This window comes from Anas platyrhynchos, chromosome 2, assembly GCF_047663525.1.
Source record: "Anas platyrhynchos isolate ZD024472 breed Pekin duck chromosome 2, IASCAAS_PekinDuck_T2T, whole genome shotgun sequence".
Lineage (NCBI taxonomy): Eukaryota > Metazoa > Chordata > Aves > Anseriformes > Anatidae > Anas > Anas platyrhynchos.
The window spans coordinates 112,901,653-112,925,817 of NC_092588.1; the positions used below are offsets into that span (position 1 = coordinate 112,901,653).

General features: G+C 37.2%; 1 protein-coding gene across 2 annotated transcripts in view; it reads right to left on the minus strand.

Annotated features, from left to right (window-relative positions):
* SLC9A3 (solute carrier family 9 member A3) overlaps positions 1–19,060 on the minus strand; it is a 49,003-nt gene extending 29,943 nt beyond the window's left edge. The window contains exon 1 of one of the 2 annotated variants that reach the window (XM_072033358.1): positions 18,302–19,056. In XM_072033358.1, coding sequence (XP_071889459.1) covers positions 18,302–18,494 — 193 coding nt within the window. In that variant the 5' untranslated portion in view covers positions 18,495–19,056. Of the gene's footprint in view, positions 1–18,301 lie in introns of both variants that reach the window. The other variant, XM_005017359.6, reaches the window with a different exon arrangement.
* Between the last annotated feature and the right edge of the window lie 5,105 nt (positions 19,061–24,165).

Below are 24,165 nucleotides of genomic sequence, written 5' to 3' on the forward strand. Positions count from 1 at the left end.
AGTTTGTTTTGATTCTACTGTTCTGAAAGAAATCACAAACATCAGGAAGGATAACATGCAGTGCTGCTCAGATAAACTACTCTGTAAGGGACATAGAGGTGAAATTAAGCCTATTTTCACTGCTGTTAAAACTGAAAAGTACATGAATATCTTTTAATGAGGCAAGCACAAGAGCAAAGAAACAAAGAAAAACTGCATACAGTCCATGGTGTAAAAGAAATATCAATCCACAGGACAGTCTTCTTATTTCCCAGAAATTTTAAAATTTATAATTTAGGATTAAACTACATTAGTCAAGGCACAGTATTTAATGAAAAAAAAAAAATAATTAAACATATGCCTTTCATTCAGTATGTGCTAAACCTGGTTTGAAAATGGATTGGACTGACTAATGAGTAAACTGTGTTTAAATTCAAGCTGAACATCACTGAAGCAGAAGCTTTCTACAAAGTAACAATTGCATAGTATAAACTTCCTGGGGAAAAAAAAAAATAAAAATAAAAATTTCCTGACACTTCCTTTGAGATCCATGAAAAGAAAGGGGCTGTTTTAAATGTCTAATGAGAAAGACAAAACAAATTAACAGGCTATGATTTGCTGTCTGGATCCAGTTTCTTTTCATAGAATAATAGACTCATTAAGGTTGGAAAAGATCTTCAAATCATCTGTTTCAACCATCACCCTACTACCAACGTCACCATACTTTAAGAAATAAGTTTATCTTTACCACCTGTTAAGAATGCAGTAACTTAAATTAAATCCCGCAGTAGAATTTATGAGATTCAGTGAACTACCTGTTGCTTTCTAAGGTAGTCTGAGATTGCTTTGGAGAACTTGATTCAGTGGAATAACCCTTTTCTTATACACTAAATGAAATGACTGGTATCTAATTTAGAAAGGAGTGGTTAAATATGAATTACAAATATAATAATAATAATAATAATAATAATAATAATAATAATAATAATAATAATAATAATAATAATAATAATAATAATAATAAAAAACAACCATACAATTCATGCTCAAGTCACTTAATTTTTGTAGACCCACTAACAAATTTTTAAAGTAGTTTCTTCTCGTATTTCTTTCCAAATTATCTCTAACAGACCTGTTCTTTTCCTGAATACTGTATTTTGTTTATCAAGAGAAACATTTCAATGACTTGATTCTAGATTTTTGGCGTTTTTTTTCCAGATGGAATGAATGACTGAAGATAGATTTATCACCTTCTGAAAATATAGTGCTGCAAAAACAAAAGGCTGAAACTACCTGTTTAATACAATGTTAAATTTCTGGATTTATATGGCTGCTCCAACACTACCTCAGCTTTATTAGTATAAAGCCAAGGCCTTGAAGACATTGAGAAAAAGATTTCTGATAGTAACAGGATCCCAGCCAAACACAAAATACATGTATACTGCATGCGAACACTAAGTACCATATAATTCAGAAAAATCAAGAAATTATTTATAATAATACTAGTAATTCTCTGCTTAAATGTTTCTTTGTTTTAATACATCTTTAAATAAAATCCAAAGAATCACAGAAGAACTTAGATTATAAACAGGTTTTAAGCCAATATTTTCAGCCTCATGCTTTCTAAAGTTCCTGCTAAATTGTAGAAATCAATTTGCAAACACACGTCAGCACATTACCACTAATACTGACAGGTCTACCAGCTATGCTTTTGCCAGTGGGTCAAATATACACTGCTATTGTGTTATTGCTGTATTTTTCAGTTTTGACTTTTTTATTTTCACTTATATCAGATTATCATAGGAGATCATGACACAGGTGCCTCTAATTTGAGATCCAAGACTTGATTCTCTGCAGCTTGTGAGAACCCCTGCCATTGACTGAAGTAAGAGCAAACTGCTGCAACTTTTTTGTAATTTTTCTTTACATCTACTTTACAGAAATGCATTCAATAGGATTTCCAAGGCAGTAAATAATAAGGTTCCTGCAACAGCATCATAGAGAAGCTCCATAAGGTATGAAGAAATCCCACAAAGGAATATTCTACCCAAAGGGAAATCTTTCTTCTAAACATCTTCTAGCAGTTGGACTCTGCCTAGCAAAAATAAATAAATAGAAAAAATCAGTTACTACCTTATCTACCTATTCATATTTTCCTTACTCTTATGAAGTGAGAATTCTATTTAAAAACTGTCTAGCTGTACCCTTCCTGCAGCTTTTTCAGCACTGTCTTCTGCAGATACAAGTTTAAAATAAAATAAAATAAAATAAAATAAAATAAAATAAAATAAAATAAAATAAAATAAAATAAAATAAAATAAAATAAAATAAATAATGTCAGAAATCTGAAATTTATTCCAATAGCACACATGGAATAATCTACTTTACTTTGCCTATGTAATTTCACAAAGTACAATCAAATACTAGGTAGTGAACTGATCAAGATTCTGGAAAGTCTTGGTCTGTCCTTACTATGTTTGGACTCCTTGACTAGGGAATGGGCACACTGTCTAAAATATAATCTCGAGCATATGTTTTCGAGAAGAAACTGTTTTGCCATCCCTAAAGATCATTCATCCCTGCTAACTCTCTGGCTTATGTAGCCTGCACAGAGGATCTAGGAATTTTAATTATGACCATAAGAACTAAAAGAGCTATTTGATCATGTAGCCAGGCCTTCAATACACTACATTTGAAGATCCTTATTTCAGAGATTTTTGCTCCACTTAAGCCTATGCAAAGGCATACCAGCAGCCCTCACCTCATAATTAGAGACTTTACCCTGATTTCTAGAAGAATATTCACAGCAATTTTATATCCGTTAGCCCTTGTGACAATTATATCATTTTTATTAAACATTTCTTTCCCTGGTGTTAAGTTCTTCATTTCTTGTTATATATATACGGATATAAACATGTTCTCTTTCTGTTGCTTGTCTTTGTTAAACTAAGCCACTTATTTTTAGTTTCTGCTTCAGCTCTCTCTGCCTATTTCAATATGAGTTCACCTCTGCAGACTCAGAATCATCAGAAATACAGACAGCATTTTGTATAGTCACGGTAGGAGCAGATTCAATGGCATTGATAATTTGCTATCACAGGTATAGTCAGCTATATCCCGGATTCATTATCACATTGGTGACTCACAGTCATCCTATGTTCGTCACTTCATACACATCTGTACCCCTCTCATCCTCATTCACAAGCTCATGTAGAAATCCTTGTCATTAGTCATTGAGTAAAACTGCCCTTGGTATTACTGTATTTTATTCACTTCTCCCTTTCTAAAGATAATATATTTTTTCTAGTTCAGTAATGAGATCTGCATTAGATGATGCCTAAGAAAACATGTCATTAGAAGCCTTCAGCAGGACACTTCACCTCTTTGTGCAGTGGTAATAAAACATAAATAAAATAAAGTAAAATAAAGTAAAGTAAAATAAAGTAAAGTAAAATAAAATAAAATAAAATAAAATAAAATAAAATAAAATAAAATAAAATAAAATAAAATAAAATAAAATGAACTCTAGTGACTTCTACAAATAACCTCCTTATAGTTTCATACTTTATCTTGTCCTGGCCTTGTCAACTAGGAAGGCCAATCTGGGGTGCAACAAACATGGCATTGCTAGACAGTCAAGGGAAATGATTGTCCTGCTATACTCTATGCTGGTGTGGCCTCACGTTGAGGACTGCATGCAGTTTTGGCTGCCACAGTATAGAAAAGATATAAAACTGTTAGAGAGTGTCCAAAGGAGAGCTACAAAGATGGTGAAGGAGGGGAGAACATATAAAGAGCAGTTGTAGTCACTTGGTTTTTCAGCCTGGAGGACACTGAGGGGAGACCTCATTGCAGTCTACAGCTTCCTCACAAGGCGGAGTGGAGAGGCAGGAGCTGATCTCTTCCTTCTGGTGACCACTGATAGGACCTGAGGGAATGGCTTGAAGCTGCAAAAGGGGAGGGCCAGGCTGGATAGCTGGATATCACGAGAAGGTTCTTCACCGAGAGGGTGGACGAGCGCTAGAACAGGCTCCCCAAGGAGGTGGTCACAGCACCAAGAAGTGTTTGGATAACGCTCTCAGGCAAAGTCTGATTTTTTGTGTGGTCGTCTGAGGATCCAGGAGCTGGACTTCATGACCTTGTGGGTCCCTTCCAGCTCTGGATATTCTATGATTCCTTTACTCACCCTGTTACTCGTCTATCTATTGTCTTATTACTAGATAAATTTAAGGCCTACATCAAGAAAGAAAAAAAAAAGAAAAAAAAAAAAAGAGGTCTTTCATTGTGTTCTGAGAGTGGTTAAGTTCAAACAAGGATTCAAAGCATAAAGGAACTGCCTTTTTCGTCTGTCCAGGAAATGTCTGAGCAGACTCCACATAGCTGAAGCTGATCATTATTACTTGTAATTGCCTTTTTAATCTTTGTCAACAGAGTACGCTCAGTATTATTTTCCTGGTCAGATGACTGATAGCATGTTTTATAGTTTTTCAGGTTCTGTTCTGTGGAGCTCTCAACATGGTAGTTTTCATCAATTTTTGAATTGTTTGTATGCAGGTAGTAGAAAGTACTTAAAGAAAAAAGACAATACTTAGGTTTTTATCAAATTTAGCCAAAAATTGAAAAAGTTATTGAAATACTTCAGTGATATTTTATAATATCTGTGTATCAAGTAATAAGTAGTAAAAGCCATTTTTGATAAAGGTCCTTGGATGCTGTCTTAAAATACACTACATGAACATGAGTATTAATACTTTTCCTACTTGATCCTGGACATATTTTTCCTAAGCAGGACACAAAGTCCTTCATATTTAACTTGTTTAGATAAACTGGTTTGAGTTTGGTTTTATCCAGCCCCTGAAAGCTTTATTTGTCATATATGTAATGACTAACATTTTAAAAGTGTATAGCATTGTAATGAGCTCATTAAATAGGAGATTTTAGGTCTCTGTTCTCTGTGCGTGAACAATTACCAAAATACATTAGCAATTAAAAGTGCAACCAACATGCAGGTCAAGGTTCCTGAGCTGATAGGTCATAGCATAACAAGATAGCCCCAAGTCAAATTCAAAGAAGTGTGTGAGTAAGCAACCATTACCTCTATAAGCACTTAGAACATAATGAAGTTTAAGCAGTCAGGTACAGATTATCATAATTATGCCAAATAGTCTTTTTTTTTTTTTAAGGAACAGTCCCACTGCAGTGCAACCGTGGTAGCATTTGGCCCTTATGGAACAGATTGGCACTAAATGATAAATGGGAACAGTCAAAAATAATATTTCAAAACGAGAGCAAAGTACACATTAGAAAAACCTTGAGTACATGATATAAAACAGGACAGGGAAAGTATCATAAAAATGCATTTCCTATGCAAACCTTTTAGAATTAAGTTTTAAAGACAGTCTTCTTGCTCAAGTAAGTATTCCTCACAAACTAATCTCATTTAAGGGTTACTATGACTTTTCCGTGTTAAGGATGTTCTCTCTGTATGCAATATTCCATACAGAATACAATAAAGAAACACAGCTGAAGAATATTACATACTAGAGTTACTGTATATACAAACAAATCAAACAGGTCAGAAATAATTGCAAGTAGAATTATCAGTAATCACCTGACTAATAGGGTTGTTTTGACTCAGTAGATTGCTTGAGGTCTAACATTCCAGCTGATTTTACACTACAAATTTATAAACTATTTTTGGAGTAAGAAAACAAAGCAGAATTTACTTTCTATTAAAGTTATATATTGCAATTACTCCAGAAGTAGAATGACCTTCACTGACAGATAATGAAAGCAATTTTTCTAGCTTAATTTTTTCAAATACCAAACTATATACCAGTAACATGGGAAGAACTGACTGAAATATATGAATGCCAAGAAATGCTGAGTTAACTCATTTCGCTCTATGAATTTTAGAAAAATGTTTCCTTTTGACCTTTACTTTAACATGATAAATGAATTAAAACAAAGGTCTCCATCTGAGAATGTTTCAGCTTTTGCTCATACAGATAAAGAACTGCAAAGAAATGGATTACTAGTAATACACGGAAATGGTTGTTCTGGTGTCAAGATAAATTGCACAATTACCAAAGCCTGAACACACAACAGAAAAAGTTGTCCTTGATTCACTCCTATTGTTCAAGAAAAAGGAGAAGATGAAGAAATAGCTTAATGAATCCCTATTGGAGGTTGACACTGAAAATTTCCTTCTAATACAAGGACATAGTACACTTGGACAGGTACACTCTTTGCTGGGTTAAAAACTGGCTGGATGCCCAGGCCCAGGAAGTGGTGGTGAATGGAGTGAAATCCAGCTGGTGACCAGTCATGAGTGATGTTCCCCAGGGGTTGGTGTTGTGGCCCATCCTCTTTAATACCTTTATTGATGATTTGGATGAGGGAATTGAGAGCACCCTCAGTTTGTTTGCAGAGGACATGAAATTGGGGGGAAGTGTTGTTTTGCCAGAGGGTAGGAAGGCCCTGCAGACAGACCAGTACAGGTAGGATCAATGGGCAGAGGCCAATGGGATGAGGTTCAACATGGCTAAGTGCCAGGTCCTGTACTTTGGCCATAACAACTAGTGCTACAGGCCTGCGGCAGAGTGACTGGAAAGATATTGGTCAATGGTTACCAGAACATGAGCTGGCAGTGTGCCCAGGTGGCCAAGAAGGCCAACAGCATCCCGGCTTGGATCAGAAGCAGTGTAGCTGGAAGGACTAGGGAGATGATCACCCCCCTGTACTCTGCTCTGGTGAGGCCACACCTTGAGTACTGTGTTCAGTTTTGGGCTCCTCACTACAAGAAGGACATTGAGGCCCTGGATCACGTCCAGAGAAGGCCTACAAAGCTGGTGAAGGGTCTGGAACACAAGTCCCATGAGGAATGGCTGAAGGAACTGGGGTTGTTTAGTCTGGAGAAGAGGATGCTCAGGGTAGACCTCATTGCTCTCTACAAGTACCTGAAAGGAAGTTGTGTGAATCTGGAGGTCGGCCTCTTCTCACAGATAACTAGCAATAGGACAAGAGGGAATGGCCTCAAGTTGTGCTGGGGGAGGTTTATTTTTGAAATTAGCAGACATTTCTTCTAGGAAAGAGTGGTCAGGTATTGGAACGAGTTGCCCAGGGAGGTGGTGGAGTCCTGTGGGGTGTTTAAGGAAAGATTGGATGTGGTGTTTAGGTACATGGTTTACTGGATGATGTTAGTAGACAATTGGTTGGATGAGATGATCTTGGAGGTCTTTTCTAAACTTAAAGATTCCATGATTCTGTGACTTCCTGTACTTCCCCAGCACTGCTCCTAATATAGGGACTTACTGTTCTTCTCCAGCACTGCATCTTGCAGGGCATGGCATGCTGCCTGTTAGGAAAGACATGAAGGACATAATTAAAGACCAAGGGCTAAGGGGAATAGCTATGAAGAGTGCTCCAAATCATAGAATAAGTAAGCACCTTTCTTTGAGCCCTGGTAGATTACCTTGCTTCCTGCCCCTCACATTTCACCATGGCAAGGTTATAATTAGTACAACTGGAATAACATGGGGTTACAGTAGAAGTATTCCTGGTTACATTAGAAAACTAAATAAAATTAAGGATACCCACATTTAGTACAGATGACCACGAAAAAAGAAAAATAAAATAAAATAAAAAAACACATATATCAAGAAGCTTGTCTTTAAAACTGAAAATAAACTTGATCTGAGAAAGGTAAAGAAAATATGCCTGGCTAGTTTCCACTGAAAGCAAACACTCTACTGTGGACCCAGCAAGGCTTCAAAGGCCAGTCTTATATTGGAGGAAAGATTCCAACAGCTCAATAAAACAAGAGTTTCATGATTATGACTCAGGTATAATTTCAGAAATTTACATATGTTTTTTATATGTGTTGTGAATTTGGTAGATCTCAGCTTTTCTAGAGGAGATTATTTTTTTCCTAATGCTGGAATCAGTTTTAGGAGAAAACACTGCCTATTGACATAAACTGTACTGAATGATAAATAAAATGTCATGTTTTTAGTCATATTCCTAACTGATAAGCAGTTCCCAAATTATGGAGCTGTTTACCAAGCTTCTTTCAACCCCTAGTTAGAGACACTTTGTTTTAGGGACCACAGTGTGAGCACTCTTAGTAGTGACTGTTGACTGTTGTACTACATCAGTGGACAACATGCATAAAACATTTAGCACATGCACATATAGACAAGATTCTACTTGTCTACTTTTCAACAGTTCAGGTTCCTCAATTATGTGCATGCTACACAAGGTAGTAATGGAAAAATATAGCTATAGAACATTCATCCTTACTTTTAGGTAGGTCTTTCCTGACATAAGAGTTTCATACAAAAGTTGCATTTCTACCTATAATTCTAAGGTTTACCTTGGAGTGGTTTTAATCTTTCCTTCTAAATCACAATAAGCAGAAGGAAACTTCATACTTCCTCATGCTGTTTTTACATCCTCATACTTTCAAACATCAGCAGCATTATTCAAGTGAACATGCCTTGGAAACTACACTTTTTAGTAAGGTAAACTGTGTTGTATTCCTTAGGAAAGACTGAAGCAGTAAGATGTTTTATTGAGTGCTTAGAATGAATAGTTTTATCTCAGAGTAAAAAGCTTTATCTTTTCACTTAATTACCTTTTTCTTCAGTACAAACATTCAAGACATGAAAACAAAATGTACTTCTGTTACTGAAACAGTTAGGAACATAAGGTTGTAAATAAGATTAATGTATTATGTACTAATGAATTGCCACTCCCATTCACTCTGTGATGAATGTGACAGCTCTTTTTTTAGACTCTCATGTGAAGTGTAATAACCTCATCTGAGACCAGAGAGTGTCTGAAAGTTGATTGAATTAACTTGTGTGGGTGTGGGCGAGGTGAATTACAAGAAATCTATCAATGATTGACTTTAATGCCATATTTATCAGACTGTGAAGGAAAAAAAAAAAAAAAAAGGTGTTGTTTCGGGATTTGCTGTGGTTTTTATTTCTAATAGAGCTATTGGAAGAATGAGGAGTGCTTTTTTTTTTTTTTTTTTTTTTTTTTTTTTTAAAATGATTCCTCTGTTTCCAGACACTTTTACCTCATCGCAGCAATGTTAGTTTCCAAAATTTCAGGGCATGAGTTTCAGGTTGTGTTGTGGATGCTAGACAACCACCCAAACAAATGACCTGAGTGAGCTGCCATCTTCCTTGTTTTACGTCTTTCACTCTTCTTGTCTTGAATTGTAAGAGTTTGCTACATGAGAAGTTGTGGAACACAGAAGTAGAATAAAAGTAGATATTAAAATAGAAAAACACTTTAAATTTTCTGTGACTATGGAAAAAATTATGCTGCACCATAATTAACAACAAACAAACAAAAAACAACAACTGTTAGATATAATCATGCACAAATGAGCGGCAATGCACCAACTGGCAAGTATACATGTACAATCCCACTTTAAAAGGCCCAGGTAAAATTAAGATCTGTAAGATTATTGGAAACAGATAGAAAGGTAGCTCTCTGATTTGAAGGAATACTTAGCATAGCACTGAAAAGAACAGAGTGATGTTGCCTATTCATTTAACCTATTAAATGTCTTGTTGGGAAAAAATAAGCTTTGCTATGCATGTTCATTTTACGCCTCTAAAATGTAGTATCCTCTAAGATATACTGCAATCCACAGGCAAACACGTAGAGACACTGAATAAGTCCCCCCAAAGACAGATTTTCCAAAAGAAGAAGCTGCCCTCTTGGAGCCCTATAGAGCAGAGTCTAAAACAATAATATATTGCCAATTCCTGGTAAGAGGCTATGACTAATAGACATATTTATAGAAATGTCAGGCAGTATAAAAACATCCTTTCAATGAGTGAAAAACATTAACAGAAAACCTTCTGGACTACAGCCAAATACTTATCTTCTTTATGATAACAAAGAACATAAATTATAAATTAAGAAAATAATTAATATGCTAATTTGTTAGACATTGAATATAAAGTTGTGTGTATTTTCTACTCTTTTTCATGTTCCCTCAGAGAATCACAGAATGGTTAAACTTGGAAGGATCTCTGAAGGTCATCTGGTTCAATCCCTCTGCTCAAGCAAGACCACCTGGAGCTGCTTCCCCAGGACCATGTCCAGATGACTTGAATAGCTCCAAGGACAGAGACTCACAACCTGTCTGGGAACTTCTGCCATTACTCAGTCTTTCAATGCACAGTAAAGAAATGCTTCCTCATGTTTAGACAGAACCTCTTGTTTTCCAGTCTGTGCCCATTATCTCTAGTACTGTCACTAGACACCACTGTAGAGAGCCTGGCTCTGTCCTCATTTCACCCTCTCTTCAGATCTTTATATATGATGACAAGATGCCCCCTGAGCCTTCTATTTTCTAGACTAAATAGTCCTAGCTCTCTCCACCTTTCCTTATAGGAGAGATGATCCAGTTCCTTGATCATCTTTGTGGTCCCACTCTGCGTTGGACTCTCTCTAATATTCATCCATCTCTTTCTTACTGGAGAGCCAAGTACAGAGTACTTGTGGGGTACCTTCACTAGTGCTGAGTAGAGGGGAAGTATCACCTCCTTTGACCTGCTTCCAGCACTTTGCCTCCTTTGTGGCAAGTGCACATTGCCAGCTCTTGTTCAGCTTGGTGTCCAGGTCCTTTTCTTCCAAGCTGTTTTCCAGCTGGGTGTCTCCCAGCTCATAATGGTGCCTGTGGTTGTTTGCAATTCTTTATGTTGAACCGCATGAGACTCCTGTCAGCCCATTATCTCCAGCCTGCTGACTTGCTTCTGAATAGCAGCCCAACTCTCCCCCTTCAAAATCTAATTCCATCACTTTTATGCAACGTACATAATAGCACTCTCATCTGTAGCTTCCATCCTGCCCCTTCTCCCACAGTGTTCTATTAGTGAATGTAGAATGACTACTTCTATTTTCAGGTATTGGAAGGAGAAAACCCACAGACTCATCTATTTAAAAACCCTGCTTTTGCACAGACCTTTCAGAATATCTTCAGCTTTCTTCTTCCACGAACAAATATTATATATTCGTATCTTAATTAAAAGTGTTTCCACCTGAGGTCTTGCATTCCATCTTGGCTCTTTCTTGTCAGCCTGTAATTTCAGTATTTATGACTTTACAGTGCTTTACATAGCAGCCAGCTGGGTATCAAGTCACTTCTTTCATGGGGGTGAACACTCTGTAAGCTGTTTTACAAAAGGAATCAAATTATTACAAAACAGCCAACCAACCATGCTCCGCAGTTTAAAAAGACTTTTAAAAGACAGTAATTCTAAATGGGTGCTAATTCCTAAATAGATAAATAATAATTAGAGCCCTTAGTTCTTTGGGACAGTAATTTAACTGAACTACTAGAGAAAGATGAGCAAAACCACAATCTGCTGAAAAAAAAAAAAAAAAAAAAAAAGTCTTCAATAATTTGGACACAGCACTTCACCTTGCAATAGAAAGAACAACTCAGTTATCAATTATCCCATTACTTCACAGTAATTAAAACATAGTAATTAAAATAGGGGGAAAAGAAGTGTTGTGTCTCAGTTGTGGTGATGAAACTCACTGACTTCTGACAGTCTTCTGGTGATATGACTCAAAACTGGAAATACCACTTACTGCTGGATCCAAGTAGTAAATAAATCATAAATCATAATAAATGAGGATTTTCAATATCAGCTTCCCTACTAAGCATCTCTAACACACTAAACTACAAAAAAAAAAAAAAAAAAAAAAACAAAGGTGACCTCACAAAGCCTTTCACATGAAGAATTTTTGTATATCTAAAAGGGCTTGCTACTTGCAGTTAACACTTGCAGGCCTATGGTCTGCTGCATTACCACGAGAGATTTACAATTGCTTTGGGGTTTGGTAGACCACCCTTAGCAATAAGTGGCCATAGCTCCGAAGACAGTAAATCAATGGTTTCAACAAACCTAAAACTACGGTATTAAAAGGATTCCATTGTTCCACAGAGAATGCAAAGCACTTTGCACACAGATGCTTGAAAGTAATTGATGGCAGAGGTCTTTTCTTAGGTATGCATGCCTGAACTGTATTCGGTTCAGGGTCATTCTCAAAATGACATTGTTTTCTTATGTAACTCATACAAGTTGCCACTGTACATTTGCTATTCGGGAGATGTAATCTGAATCTTGTCGAATTATACTGTTCTGTTATCTTCTTCCTTACTCTAAATAATTAAGACATGAGACTCACAACACTTAGAGGAGAGGGAGAGGGAAAGAGGGGGGAGGAGGAAGAAGGATGTGTGTTTCAGGGAGGCAAAAAGGACAGGAAAAAGATTAATAAGGTACAAGTGTAAAATGGAAAAAAATGTGGAAATAGGCATCCATTTACAAATCATGGCTTACACAATTGTTCTTAGAACTAGAAATGCTAAGCTATTATTCTATGATGGAAATGTTCTTTTCAGCCACCTGAAATGTTGTGTAAAAAGGGTAATTCCTTAGAAGGGATTTTACACTACTTAATTTTTAGCTCACATGCATTCTAAACAGAACATTGCAAGAGGAAGTAGAGCATCTTACTTAATTGAAGGCATCCCAGTTATTTGACACCGTTGCCAGCACAAATTTATAATATTTCTATCTAATTGCTTTGCCATATTAAGATAGCTAATGAAAGGGTATATCCAGGAAGAAAATTTATGTGCTTCCTTTAAAAGTATGACAACCTATTTCAACTTCTACTGAGATCACAATAAAGCAATCCATACACTAGAAGTTATATTTTTCCTTGCTATGTTTTTCTGGATACGGGGGAAGGTAGCCTTACTTCCTCATTCCTGTTCAAAGTCATCCACTCTCCCACCATTTCTCACACTTGCTTATCTGATCCACATTGAGCAAGCTCAGGGGGCTAAATAGACAGAAATACTAGCTCCAAAATAGAAATTATGAGTGGGGTGTTGGAGGGTGCCACAGCAGGTCACAAGCAAACCAGAAGGTTCCTAGAGTGCTTTTTCTGGATATGGGGGAAAGCAGCCAAGATCAGTCTTCCTAGTCAGAATGCAAAGTCCTTTCTCATATTATCACTTGCTTACAAAACAGCTTTTAAAAAGCTCTGCAATCATGACAAGGCCAGTAATCTGTGCTTTGCAGAGTTCTGCAATATCCTCACTATTTGAGTCTCTCACTCCATTTTCTTCTAAATATTTACAATAAAGTTCTGTTAAGCAAACTTTAACATTTCTTCCTAAAAAATTGTATTTACAAGAGATGAGCACACAGAATTGCCAATGGAGGACCTATTTTCATGTTTTTGATTTAATTAAAAGAATACCATAAATCGCTTTATCTAAGTAAATGAACTTTTCCCTTCCACTAAATAGCCAGGAGGAGAAATTCAGAGTCAAATGGGCTTTTGTTTTGACAATTTGCTTTAGAGGTAAGAATATTGATTTCTTCAAAGAAAATGTTGCCCCGGGAGTTTTAATTAGGTGGGTTGTTAGACCTGCATTTCACAGTTTCTTCCCTAGCCCATCCCAACATGCTTAAAATTCTCCACAGAAATGTTGGTGTTATCAAAATACTTCTTTCTCAGGTTAAGTGTGAAACATACAAAGGGACCAGGACATGCAGAAACTGGAGCATTTTTACTTATTTGATCCACATTGATCAAGTTCAGGGGGCTAAATGGGCAGAAAAACTAACTCCAAAATAGGAAGGATGAGTGGAGTGTTGGAGGGTGCCATAGCAAACCAGGAGTTTCCGACGGTACTTTGATGATAGCTTCCTCTCCAAGTGATACAGAAGCCAATGAGAAGTGCTTTGCTGGACTACTCAACAACAAGCAACTTTTGGGAAATTTCAAGGTCAAGTGCTGCCTTGGCTGCAGTGACTATGAGATGGTGAAGTTCAGGATCCCAAGGGGAGGGGCCCTGATGGGATTCACCCAAGAACTCTAAGGGAGCTGGCAGATGCCATAGCGAGACCACTCTATCTCTCAGATGGGTACTGCTAGTTGTGCAAACATGAGACAGAGTGATGAAGAAAAATTGAAACAGCATTTTCACAGTAGCAATTAGCTTAAGCTTACCAAAATGGCCAGAGATAATTACAGTGATGAACAAAGAGATGATGTTTCTTTGTGCAGACCTGTCCTGATTAGACCAGTGAGGTCCATAGTCTAGGTGGCAGAGGTGAAGGCAGCAAATGCTGTTATTCAGTTTTATGAATTGTTATTCAGTTTTATATGTTTTGGGTTTTTTAAATTGTTATTATTCTGGGATAAACAATTAACTGTTCTTTGGAAAAATATTATAGTAGTCCAAAGGATATAAACCATGAGTTTTATAAGTTACCTAACCTAACCACCAATGAAATATAAATATAAATAATATAAATACACATTTATATATAAATGTATTATAAATACACTTTCTCTCTACCTCCTAGCATTTTGAAAATACTAGCATTAGTAGCATGTGGTTGCTATCCCCAGCTATAACATACCTCCTCCCTCCCCCCCCCCCCCCCCCCCCGCTTATTTTTTTCCAAATAACCGTGGATTAAGGTATATTAAGGTATCTTTTATGTTTCTGTTTATTAAATGATTATTTTCAAGTAATTTTGAAGTAATCTACCAAAGACCTACTAAGATATAAAGAAGTAGGAGAGTACAAGAAGTAGGAGAGTACATGAAGAGAACTAAGAAAGCATGTGCAAGGCTGGTCAGTATATGTCTTTAACCTTAAATTAGAACTATACTGAAAAGTATGTCAATTAAAAGAGTCTTACATTCCGTAACATCATAGTTACAGTAGGAAAAAACCTAGTCTATAATATGAACACATACATGTACCTATGTGTGTATGGTTTTCTTTTATTACTATTGCTTGTTCCATTTGGAGAACTGAGGTACAAGTATGTGGACGCCTAGTGGAAGAAGTCCACTGGGAGGGTTCTCAGATGAACCTCATGTACCTTCTTCATGAAGATAAGATATTTTTCAGACTTAGCTTTACAGATTTGAGTTGTTTATTGGCCTTATCCCATAAGGATACTCATTTGTAGTGATAAGAAAGCCTATCAAGAGGAAATAAAGATAATTAGGTGGAACACTGTGTACCTTAGAATAGTCTTGTAACATTTCTAATGAAGATGGTCAAATCAAATCAATTATAATATGCAAAACAGTACAATGTGATATATCAGAAGTTTTGTACTAGTAACACAAAAATTAGTTGATTTCCTATAGTGCATGAAAGCCAACAGTATGAAGACTGTTCTTCCAGTTTTATTTGTGGCAATACTTAAGATTCATTCTTCACATGAAAATTATAAAAAGGGAAACAAGAATACATCTTTCACACCAAACCCAGAACACTCAGGACCTTTTTGTGTAGTTGATATGCTTATGAGATTTCACATAAAATAGTTTCTGATGCAGAACACTTTGACAGCACTAAATTTACTTCCTGTACAGCACAGGAATAACAAGTCCCAGAAGAGCCACAAGTATTTATTATTAAAGGAGCCCTCCATCAAGCCTTATAGCATTATAAAGTGAACCATTCCTTTTAGGGAAAATGAAACAAAAGAAACAGAAAATTTGAGATTATTGTAATGCAAACGAAGGCAAAGTATTCTCATATTCCTTTCACCCCCAGTTTGCAATTCCCAGAAGACTTTGTGCTAACCCAATTGCCAGTCAGCACTCCACCAGTAATGTATCTCTCTCGTCCTCTGTAGCCATGGAGATGTGAGCTTTCATGTATAAGAACTACTCCCCCTACTGAAATATCCAGAACAAAAACAGCATTTTAACTCCACTACGTTTGCCCTCCTTCAGGTAACAAATCAAGAGACATAGAGGAAGACATTCTATATTTTCTTCCCCAGTTCTTTTCTGTCTGCTATTTAAATTTATAGATCTTCTTGGTCCTGCATAACATTTTTGACCTTCAAAATCTTCTGATAGATTTCTGGCATACTTTCTAGAATCCTTGACACACCCAGACAGGTAGAAGGCCAACAGAATTTGATTTCCCTTTCTCATTGACTTATATGAACAACTTTATACGTTCTGCATCAATCAGCTGTTGAGCAGTGAGTGTACATTTCTGATCATCTGTATCTTATTTGTGACTGGGGGGGAAATCAGGGTCATTCATAGGCCCTCAGTGGAATACAGCAGTTGTCCACTGCTTCTTCAGAGACAATGTACAAGGCTGTACAGACTTGTAATTACATATGTGAAGAAAAAAAAAAAAAAAAAAAAAGAGTATGAGGCTTGAGAGCTTGGGGAGGGAAAATGATGGATACAGTACTTACTAGTAAATAACATGCTCTGTGTAACTGCGAAATAAATGCAAATAATTTAAAAATAAAACCAGCAACATTCAGCTCCTGAACTCCAAGAACACTTAGTGCTTTATCAAGCACTTATAGGTATACTGAGGATTTCACAGTAAAATGGCTCATCTTAATCCAGGCTAATCATAATCCAGGCCATTGCAATTTAAATATAGAACAATCTTACAGTCCTGTTAGCTGCATTGGGTTTCTGCCACAAAATTGCTACAGCTGTGCAGGACTAATGTTATTCTGTATAACTTTGTTACATATAGAATGCAGCAAAGCATTAATGACACAGAGAGCAAACGCTAATTTAGAAGAGTATCTCAAAAAGAAGGTTCAAACAAACAACCTGTGTATTAGCTTAATTAGCACAAATTTACAGTGACTCAACAATGTCACTAGTTTTTCCTGTATCTGGTACCCCCAGTTTTCTACTTGATATAACCAATCAGTCAGAGTCGATTAAATCAAAGCTGTATTTTTATGTAATCTAGATAATGTAGCAATCATCTGTAATATTCCATAGGTGTAATTCAACAGTGATTCAAATGAGGATATTTGGCTTATGTGTATATGGGTAAGCAACAGAAACCTAAGATGCAAGTATCACTAAAAAAATGCTTAACAATAGACTTTCTCTTCATTTTTAAAAAAGTTTCTTTTGGGTTTATTTGGATGTGGACACAGCATTTTCTATCCAAGCCTGACTGCATTTAGCTTATGCTCTACAGCATACCTGACCTGTTTATATCTTTCATTCTGTGTGATTTGCAAAATCCATGGTATATAATTCTGGTATCTCAGATTAGTATTAACAATACAAGTACAATAAATTAGCATGATTTTCAGCTGATCTTGCCTTCTGAGTTGAGAATTATTTTAGGAATGATTTACTGAAACTTGAAAATGACAGTGAAAGTATCAGCCAAACTGACAGTGGTCTAGTTTTAGATACAAAAGATAAATGGCCTTTGACCAGTGATTGGACCCAACAGAATGACATGAAACTGCATGAGGGGATATTCAGACTGGATATTAGAAACAGGTGTGAGTGTGGATGGGCACTGGAACAGGTTTCCCAGGGGAGTGGTCACAGCACCAAGCCTGACGGACACCACTCTCAGACATATGGTTTAAATTTTAGGTAGTAATGTGTGGAGCCAAGAGTTGGAGTTAATGATCCTTGTGGGTCGCTTCCAACTCCAGATAGTCTATGATTCTATGACTGAAGATAACAGCATCATGTAAATAAAATACGTTCCAATTAGCCACTTTTCGAGTTCAGCAAATAACACTGTTAGTATAAGATTGCTTTTGGAGCTCTTCCAGTGTTCAGAACACAAGAGTTACACAATTCATATAAATTTACTCATACTACATTTGAATTAGTCCACATCCTTGCTTTTCAACTACTCTATTTTCTTGAAGAAAATTATATGTATTCTAAGGTTTATATTACAAAAGATGACCTGATAATAGCTGATAATAAACTTTCTTATTCTCTTTCACTACTTCAACAATGCTGCGCAAAACAGAGAAAGTTACGCCCATACGTGGGATTTACACTCTTTGTTTGTGATGACAATAGCTAATACAACTACCAATTAAAATTAGGAGGATAGCATATTGTCAACTGGAATAGGCATTGTATAAGCAGTTAGGCTCTATTCTTGTTTCATGTCTGTAAAAAGTTTTTCCCGAGAGCAACAGTAATGCAAGGTTTCAAAGCATGCAAGGATTTGCAAGGAGTCAGATACAGAAGCCAGAGTCCTAGGCATTTTAAATGAACTATTTCACCGACTGGGAAAGGTGAAAATTACACTGCTAAGCACTATGTTCAGGCAGTATTATGAAATCAGAACAGAGTACAGTAAACCCCCTGCAAAGGGGTGAGTGGACTTATGATAAACTTTCTTCATTTACAGTGGTGGTAGATGGGAAAAAGGGGAAGGAGGAGGACGTATGCATTAATTAATATATAACGTGGGACTCACCAATTTTGGCCAAGCTGGCCACAAGGATCCAGAGAACAATGACATAAGGGTCCTTGACGTGATCCCATTTGAAAGAGACGATCTCAAAGCTGGTCTGGTTGTGTTTTGGAGGGCTTTCTGAGCTTCTCTCTCCTAGCGCCGCTGGGAGAGCCATGAGCCCAAGGAGCAACCCCACACTAGATACCTGTCTCATCTCCAAGTCACACAACAAAATCCCGTTTCCTCTTCCCGGAGAAATCCCGCCTCTTCGGAGGTCCTTGTGGGCGAGGTCCTTGTGGGAGAGGTCCTTGTCTCCCCCCCAGAGAAGCTGTCGCAGGGACTGCGGAGCGGGGGACAGCGGTGCGTTGAGCCCGCAGCGGCGCGGGTCCTCCCCGGCCACCGGCCGGCTCGGGTCCTGCTCAGCGAGGAGCGGCCAAGGAGGGGTCAGGGGCTCCGTGCACAGGCAGATGCTTCGAGCTGGGATCCCGCTGCTTGCCCCGAGCTGCCTATATCAAACTGCTCCCGAAATGTCGGGGGCGGAGCTTTCCTGACAGTGGGCAGGTAGCGATGATACTCCCGACCGAGCACCCCTAGAGACCGGCTGGGGAGCTCCGCTCCGCCGGGACGGTGACAGCAGGCTGTGGGTTGTGCCAGCCGTCCCGGCTCGGCTCTGAGCACACGGGGCTTGGAAGGAAGTGACCTTGAGTTTCTGGTGCTAGGGGCCAAGGCTGGGGCGCTCCCGCAGGCACGTCCAAGGCGGAGCCCGGGATCCGTGCTCAGCTCGGGTATGGATAAGCAGGAGACAGATCCACGAGTCCCCGCTCGGGTGACTGCGATGCGCAGCGAAACGAGGCAGCCTCTCCGCCAGACCCACTGCCCCAGCCGATTGCCACAAAGGGAATGCACGTTTTTCCAAGTTGCGTTAGGATCTGTCTTGCTGAGCTCTGACAATACAGCAGATTTCACAAGCCAGCTTTTACCTCTGTCCACCAGAAAGCCCCTCTCCCAACGGTGATCGGGGAAATTACAAGGTCTGGGGTTTTCATTTAGATCTGCTTGCAGCTCTTCGTTAAGATGTGGTAGCTTACGAAGGTTCTGTGTCTTCTTTTCGTGTCCTTTTTTTTTTTTTTTCTTTTGGTTACAACATAAAATCTCTTAGAAGGTTGTCACCTCTCCCCTAACCCTTCCTTCTTGCTGATAAATATTCACCTGATATCCTGGACAGTGCATACTGTATGCTGTAGGCAGGTGGAGCCACGATAATCATCACTCTGAAGTAAAAAGGCAGCAAAGCAGCATGTTCCCAGCAAACTGAACCTTCCTACTCACTGCAGCAGCAGCTCTACCCTCTGCTATGTGCTCTGAAGCAACCCAACTGCCATGTGCAGTCCACCACTTTGTGGGAAAAGGTTACCTGCTTGTTTTACATATACAACAGCTGGTTTTATCAGGTGTTCAAAAAGGAATGTGATAAGCTCCCCTTTAAAATGTTCAGAAGATGAAGATGTGGCAGAAGAAAAAGAAATTATTTTGATCATTTCAGACATTGGGTAGAAAAGCAAAGTACTTTTTGTAAGTCTAAGTGGGTTATGCTAAAACAGTCTATAAATCAACTAACCCATAAATTAAAACTAATTTGCATTGAATGTCATTGTTACAAAGGGTGTATTTCGTTAATACATAATCTTATTTAGCAGAGGAACTCAAGGAGTGAACTTCTCATGAGCTCATTCACTGAAGATTCAGTTTTTACCTCAAAGCAAGTACAGGCCTTGCATTGGAACCTCTCTTCAAATAGTGAAACAGTGTTTTGTGTATATGTTTGTTTGTCTGTTTTCCTTGCTTCTTCTTTACTTAAGGGAAAGGAAATTATGTAGGATATTTTAGTCTAGGAGATATTTCAGTTTAGAAAGATAGAGTATGCAGCTCTTTTCATGAAACATTTAGCTCTTTTATTTGCCAGCAAAATGTTTTCTTTACATTTAGGAAATATTGTAGACAAAGATCTGTCAGTGTCCAAGAACTAAAATCCTATCCATACATTTTTTATCTCTTTTAAGGATCAGTTAGGTACTCAAATGTCCTTTAGAGTCTGGGCCCAAGTTTTTTTCAAGGTTCTACAAAGGGCTTTGGTACACTACCATTATAGAAACTGAACTAGAGTTATAGCATGTAGTTGCTGATTATCTCTGTAACTGTTGCTGAGACCTGGGGTTAGTAGTAGTTCCTAACTGTTAAAGTCCATTCTATTTGCTGATATTAGGAGAAAATAAGCAAACTGTCAGCAGTGCTTTTATTATCCCAATATATTCCAAGTACCATTATTTTAGCTGCAGCTGATAAATGGGAACCACAAATGCTGTGTCCCTTCTTATATGTTTCTTCCCAAATCTAGTTCCAAATAACAACTGGGTTATAAATAAACCTTATTTCGAAATATTGAAGCTAACCCATGTTGCTGGGACAACTGGGACATAGATCAAGAATACTGTACTAGAAAATATGAGACAACCTTCTCCAGTGGACCTTTTCCACAGTGGAGGTTGACACTTCACGAGGATAAGCTTGCCTTGATTGCCTCTAGGTAAAGTACCTCCTCTGGCAATTGTAGTAGCACAGTAACCAAGTTAAATCAGAGTGCTCACTTTGCTGGTAAAAGTAAAGAATATTAGCAAATGGGAAAAATAATGGAAATACTCTCTTAGCACAGACAAGCTAATGTTAATCTGCTCATCAGTTGAATGTATAATGCCCAGCAATGTTCCTTAAAGGAAAGTTGTGAGAATTTTAGGATTTGTAAAGGTCTTTGAAAGCCTTGGTCCTGTCACAGAAGTACACAATTTTGCTTATCGTAAGATCTTCTCAAAACATGGTTTACAGCACTGGTAAAATGCCAGCATTGTGTTTTTGTTTAACAATAAGCTCATGATTCAAGGTGTATTTGTGACATTTGTTCTATCATCCAACTAGATATGGATATATTTTTTTAAGTAGGCTGGATGTCAAATGACTGTGTGTATTGTAGAATTCTTGTGCAATTTGTTAGAACAACACAGAGGGGGCCGAGAAAGGAACCAGCAATCATGTCACCTGTAGGTATATGAATACATGCTGAAATGGCAGTCCATATGTATATTCACATATGAATGGATAGCTGTAGATGAATACATTTGTGTTTATATATTTATTCATAGATTCAATGTTCCTGAAATTTCTGTGGGAGCCGTTGAGTAGTTTCCTGTGGCGTCATTCTGCATCAGTAGCAAAAAGCCTGAGTTTGAGTACTGTTTGCTATAAAAATAACATATCACACAACGTCTGATATTTCCTGTCTCTGAAAACACAAAAGGCTACAAAAGGAAGATTTCTACTTCATATATAGGCTTTGAGTCCTCAGTGATTTTTTTTTTCTTCTTTTTGTAACTAAAAGAATTACAATAGTGTCTCTTCTGGAAATATTTTGTAAGTAGTCCATCAGAAAAAGGAATAAGAACTAGCTTGTACACCTTCACATGATCTATGTATTGTAAAGATTACTTCTTAGGGATTTTTTTAATGCCAAGGTAAAAACAATTTGAGTTAAAACAAAACAAAACAAAACAAAACAAAAAGCAGGTAAACTGAAGTATTTAAAGTATCATGTTTTCTCTAAAAACCATACACTGAACATTTCATCTGTATTAACTTCAGAGGTAGAAGTTATAATTAGCTTGCTATATGAACTTTTACAAATAAATATAAACTCTGAATTAGCTTTGAGTAGTAACATATAATCTACACACATTGGTGGTAGTTTTAATGAAGAATAGATTGAGGATGAATTAATCAGAAAGAGCAAGAAAGTGGATTTGGCTAGGAAGTAGGATGACAGAGGAAATTAGCCAGAATTTTCATGACTCCTTTCAAGAGAAGACTGAATTTAGGGACAATAATTAGAAGGCATTTTTTCCAGACCCCCTATTTTTAGCTTGTCTTTTTGAATATGATAGGATCATGAGATTTTTCAGTTTCGTTCCTGTTACTATAGCTGTTTTAATGAATTTCCCAATTACTTGAGATTAGCAGCTAATCTAGTAGGAGTGGGAAGATAGAAACACCTTTCAGTGACAAACATTAACCCCACCTATGATACTAACTATGGATGGCCCCCTCCAGAAGGGGGCCACAATATGTGTGAGCTGTTTGTGTAATCAGCAGTGAGAAGGCAATGGGAAAGTGAAAGAAGTTGTTACATAGCACCAATTACCTAACACATTTTTATCATATTATGTTCAGAAGAACATTGTACTTTTATAAAATTTTGTATTAGAAGTCCTCCTTCTCTAAGTTCCAATTTCTTTACTGTGAGGTTGACCAAGCAGCAGAGGTTGCCCAGAGAGGTTCTGGAGTCTCTCTTCTTAGAGATATCCAAAAGCAGTTGTGTCATGGTCTTGGGCATGTGGCTGTAGTGCTTGACCAGGTGATGTTGGATCAGATGACTTACTGAGGTCCCTTCCCAGCTCAGACATTCTTTGGCTCTGTGATTTTATAATTAGAAGAGGAGGGCCTCACAGCTCCTACCAGTACTGCAGCTTCCCCTTCCCCTTGGATTTGACAGTCAAAAGAACCCTACCTGACTTCATACTCATAGCCCAGCAAAAATACCAGAATAGTTTTCTACTGATTATTTAAGCTGGACTGATTCACAGAAAGTTCAATAAGCTCAAGAGCTTGGGCAAGAGAAGAAATCAGGGCTGTCTGTCCCAGAGAAGGGAAAAAAAGATGTAGACTGAAGGATAACACTCTATCCCTTTTGGTGAACACTTTAATTCAAATTTAATATAAACAAAGTGCCTAAACTGCTTTTACTCCTTTGTGTTCCCTAATATTCTATCTTTTCCATTATTTCTACAAAAAATATTTATTTTTTCTTTTATAAAAAATATTTTATTTTAAAAACAGGGCTGTCATTTCATTCACACGAAGAGCAATTTTCTTGAAATGGAGAAGTTTATTGATTTTTTTTTTTGAAAAAACTCTTCAATAATGTGGGAAAAATGTTTCATTTTTATATTTGATCATGAATCATAAACACTAGGCCAACTATAAATTCAAACTAACTAACTAAATAAATAAAGTTTTGCCAAGACAGTTCAAAAAAGACAAATGTATTTCCCAGAGTTTACCCTGAAAAAGTATTTTTTATGAGGCAACACTTGGGAAATCAATGTCATGAAATGATACTGTGTATCAGCAAGATTCTACTTTTCTCCGTGTCCCTCATCTCATGAATTCCTTGCTTTGCCTTTTCTACCTGTGACCAATGTAGTTATTAGATGTTCAGCAAACATCAATTATAGTAGGGATCCAGAGAAATTTACAGACTTACTGGTCTTGATATAAGTATCAAAACAGGATAGAAAACAGTATAGGATTAAAATTTTCATTTTTACTTCTACTTATTACTTCTTTTAAGCTTTACTGTGAAAAGAGGATCCACTGAAATTTACAGCTAATATTTTGCTTTTCAAGACTCAGAAAAATAATTTTATTACTTTCTGAAAATATTTTAAACATACTGTCTCACATGCTTTATGTTTTTCTCTTCCTATACACTTAGAAAACTTCCTTAATCTACATTTCCATGTCTATTTTTACTTTTTTTTTTTTTTTTTACTGTCTCTTAATATTTGTTATATAGCGAGAACACTCATTCAACAGTGTTTATCTGAAAGAAAACACACAAACTACAGGGAGTATAACCCAGGATAAACTAGGTGTCCAGTACAGATGTGAGACACACTACAGTTCTCATTCTCCAGTTAAATCAGAGATCTTGAATTTGTCATTCTGGCCCTACTTGTACAGAGCTTTCAGAAAATAATGTCACAATGTGTACTCTGTGT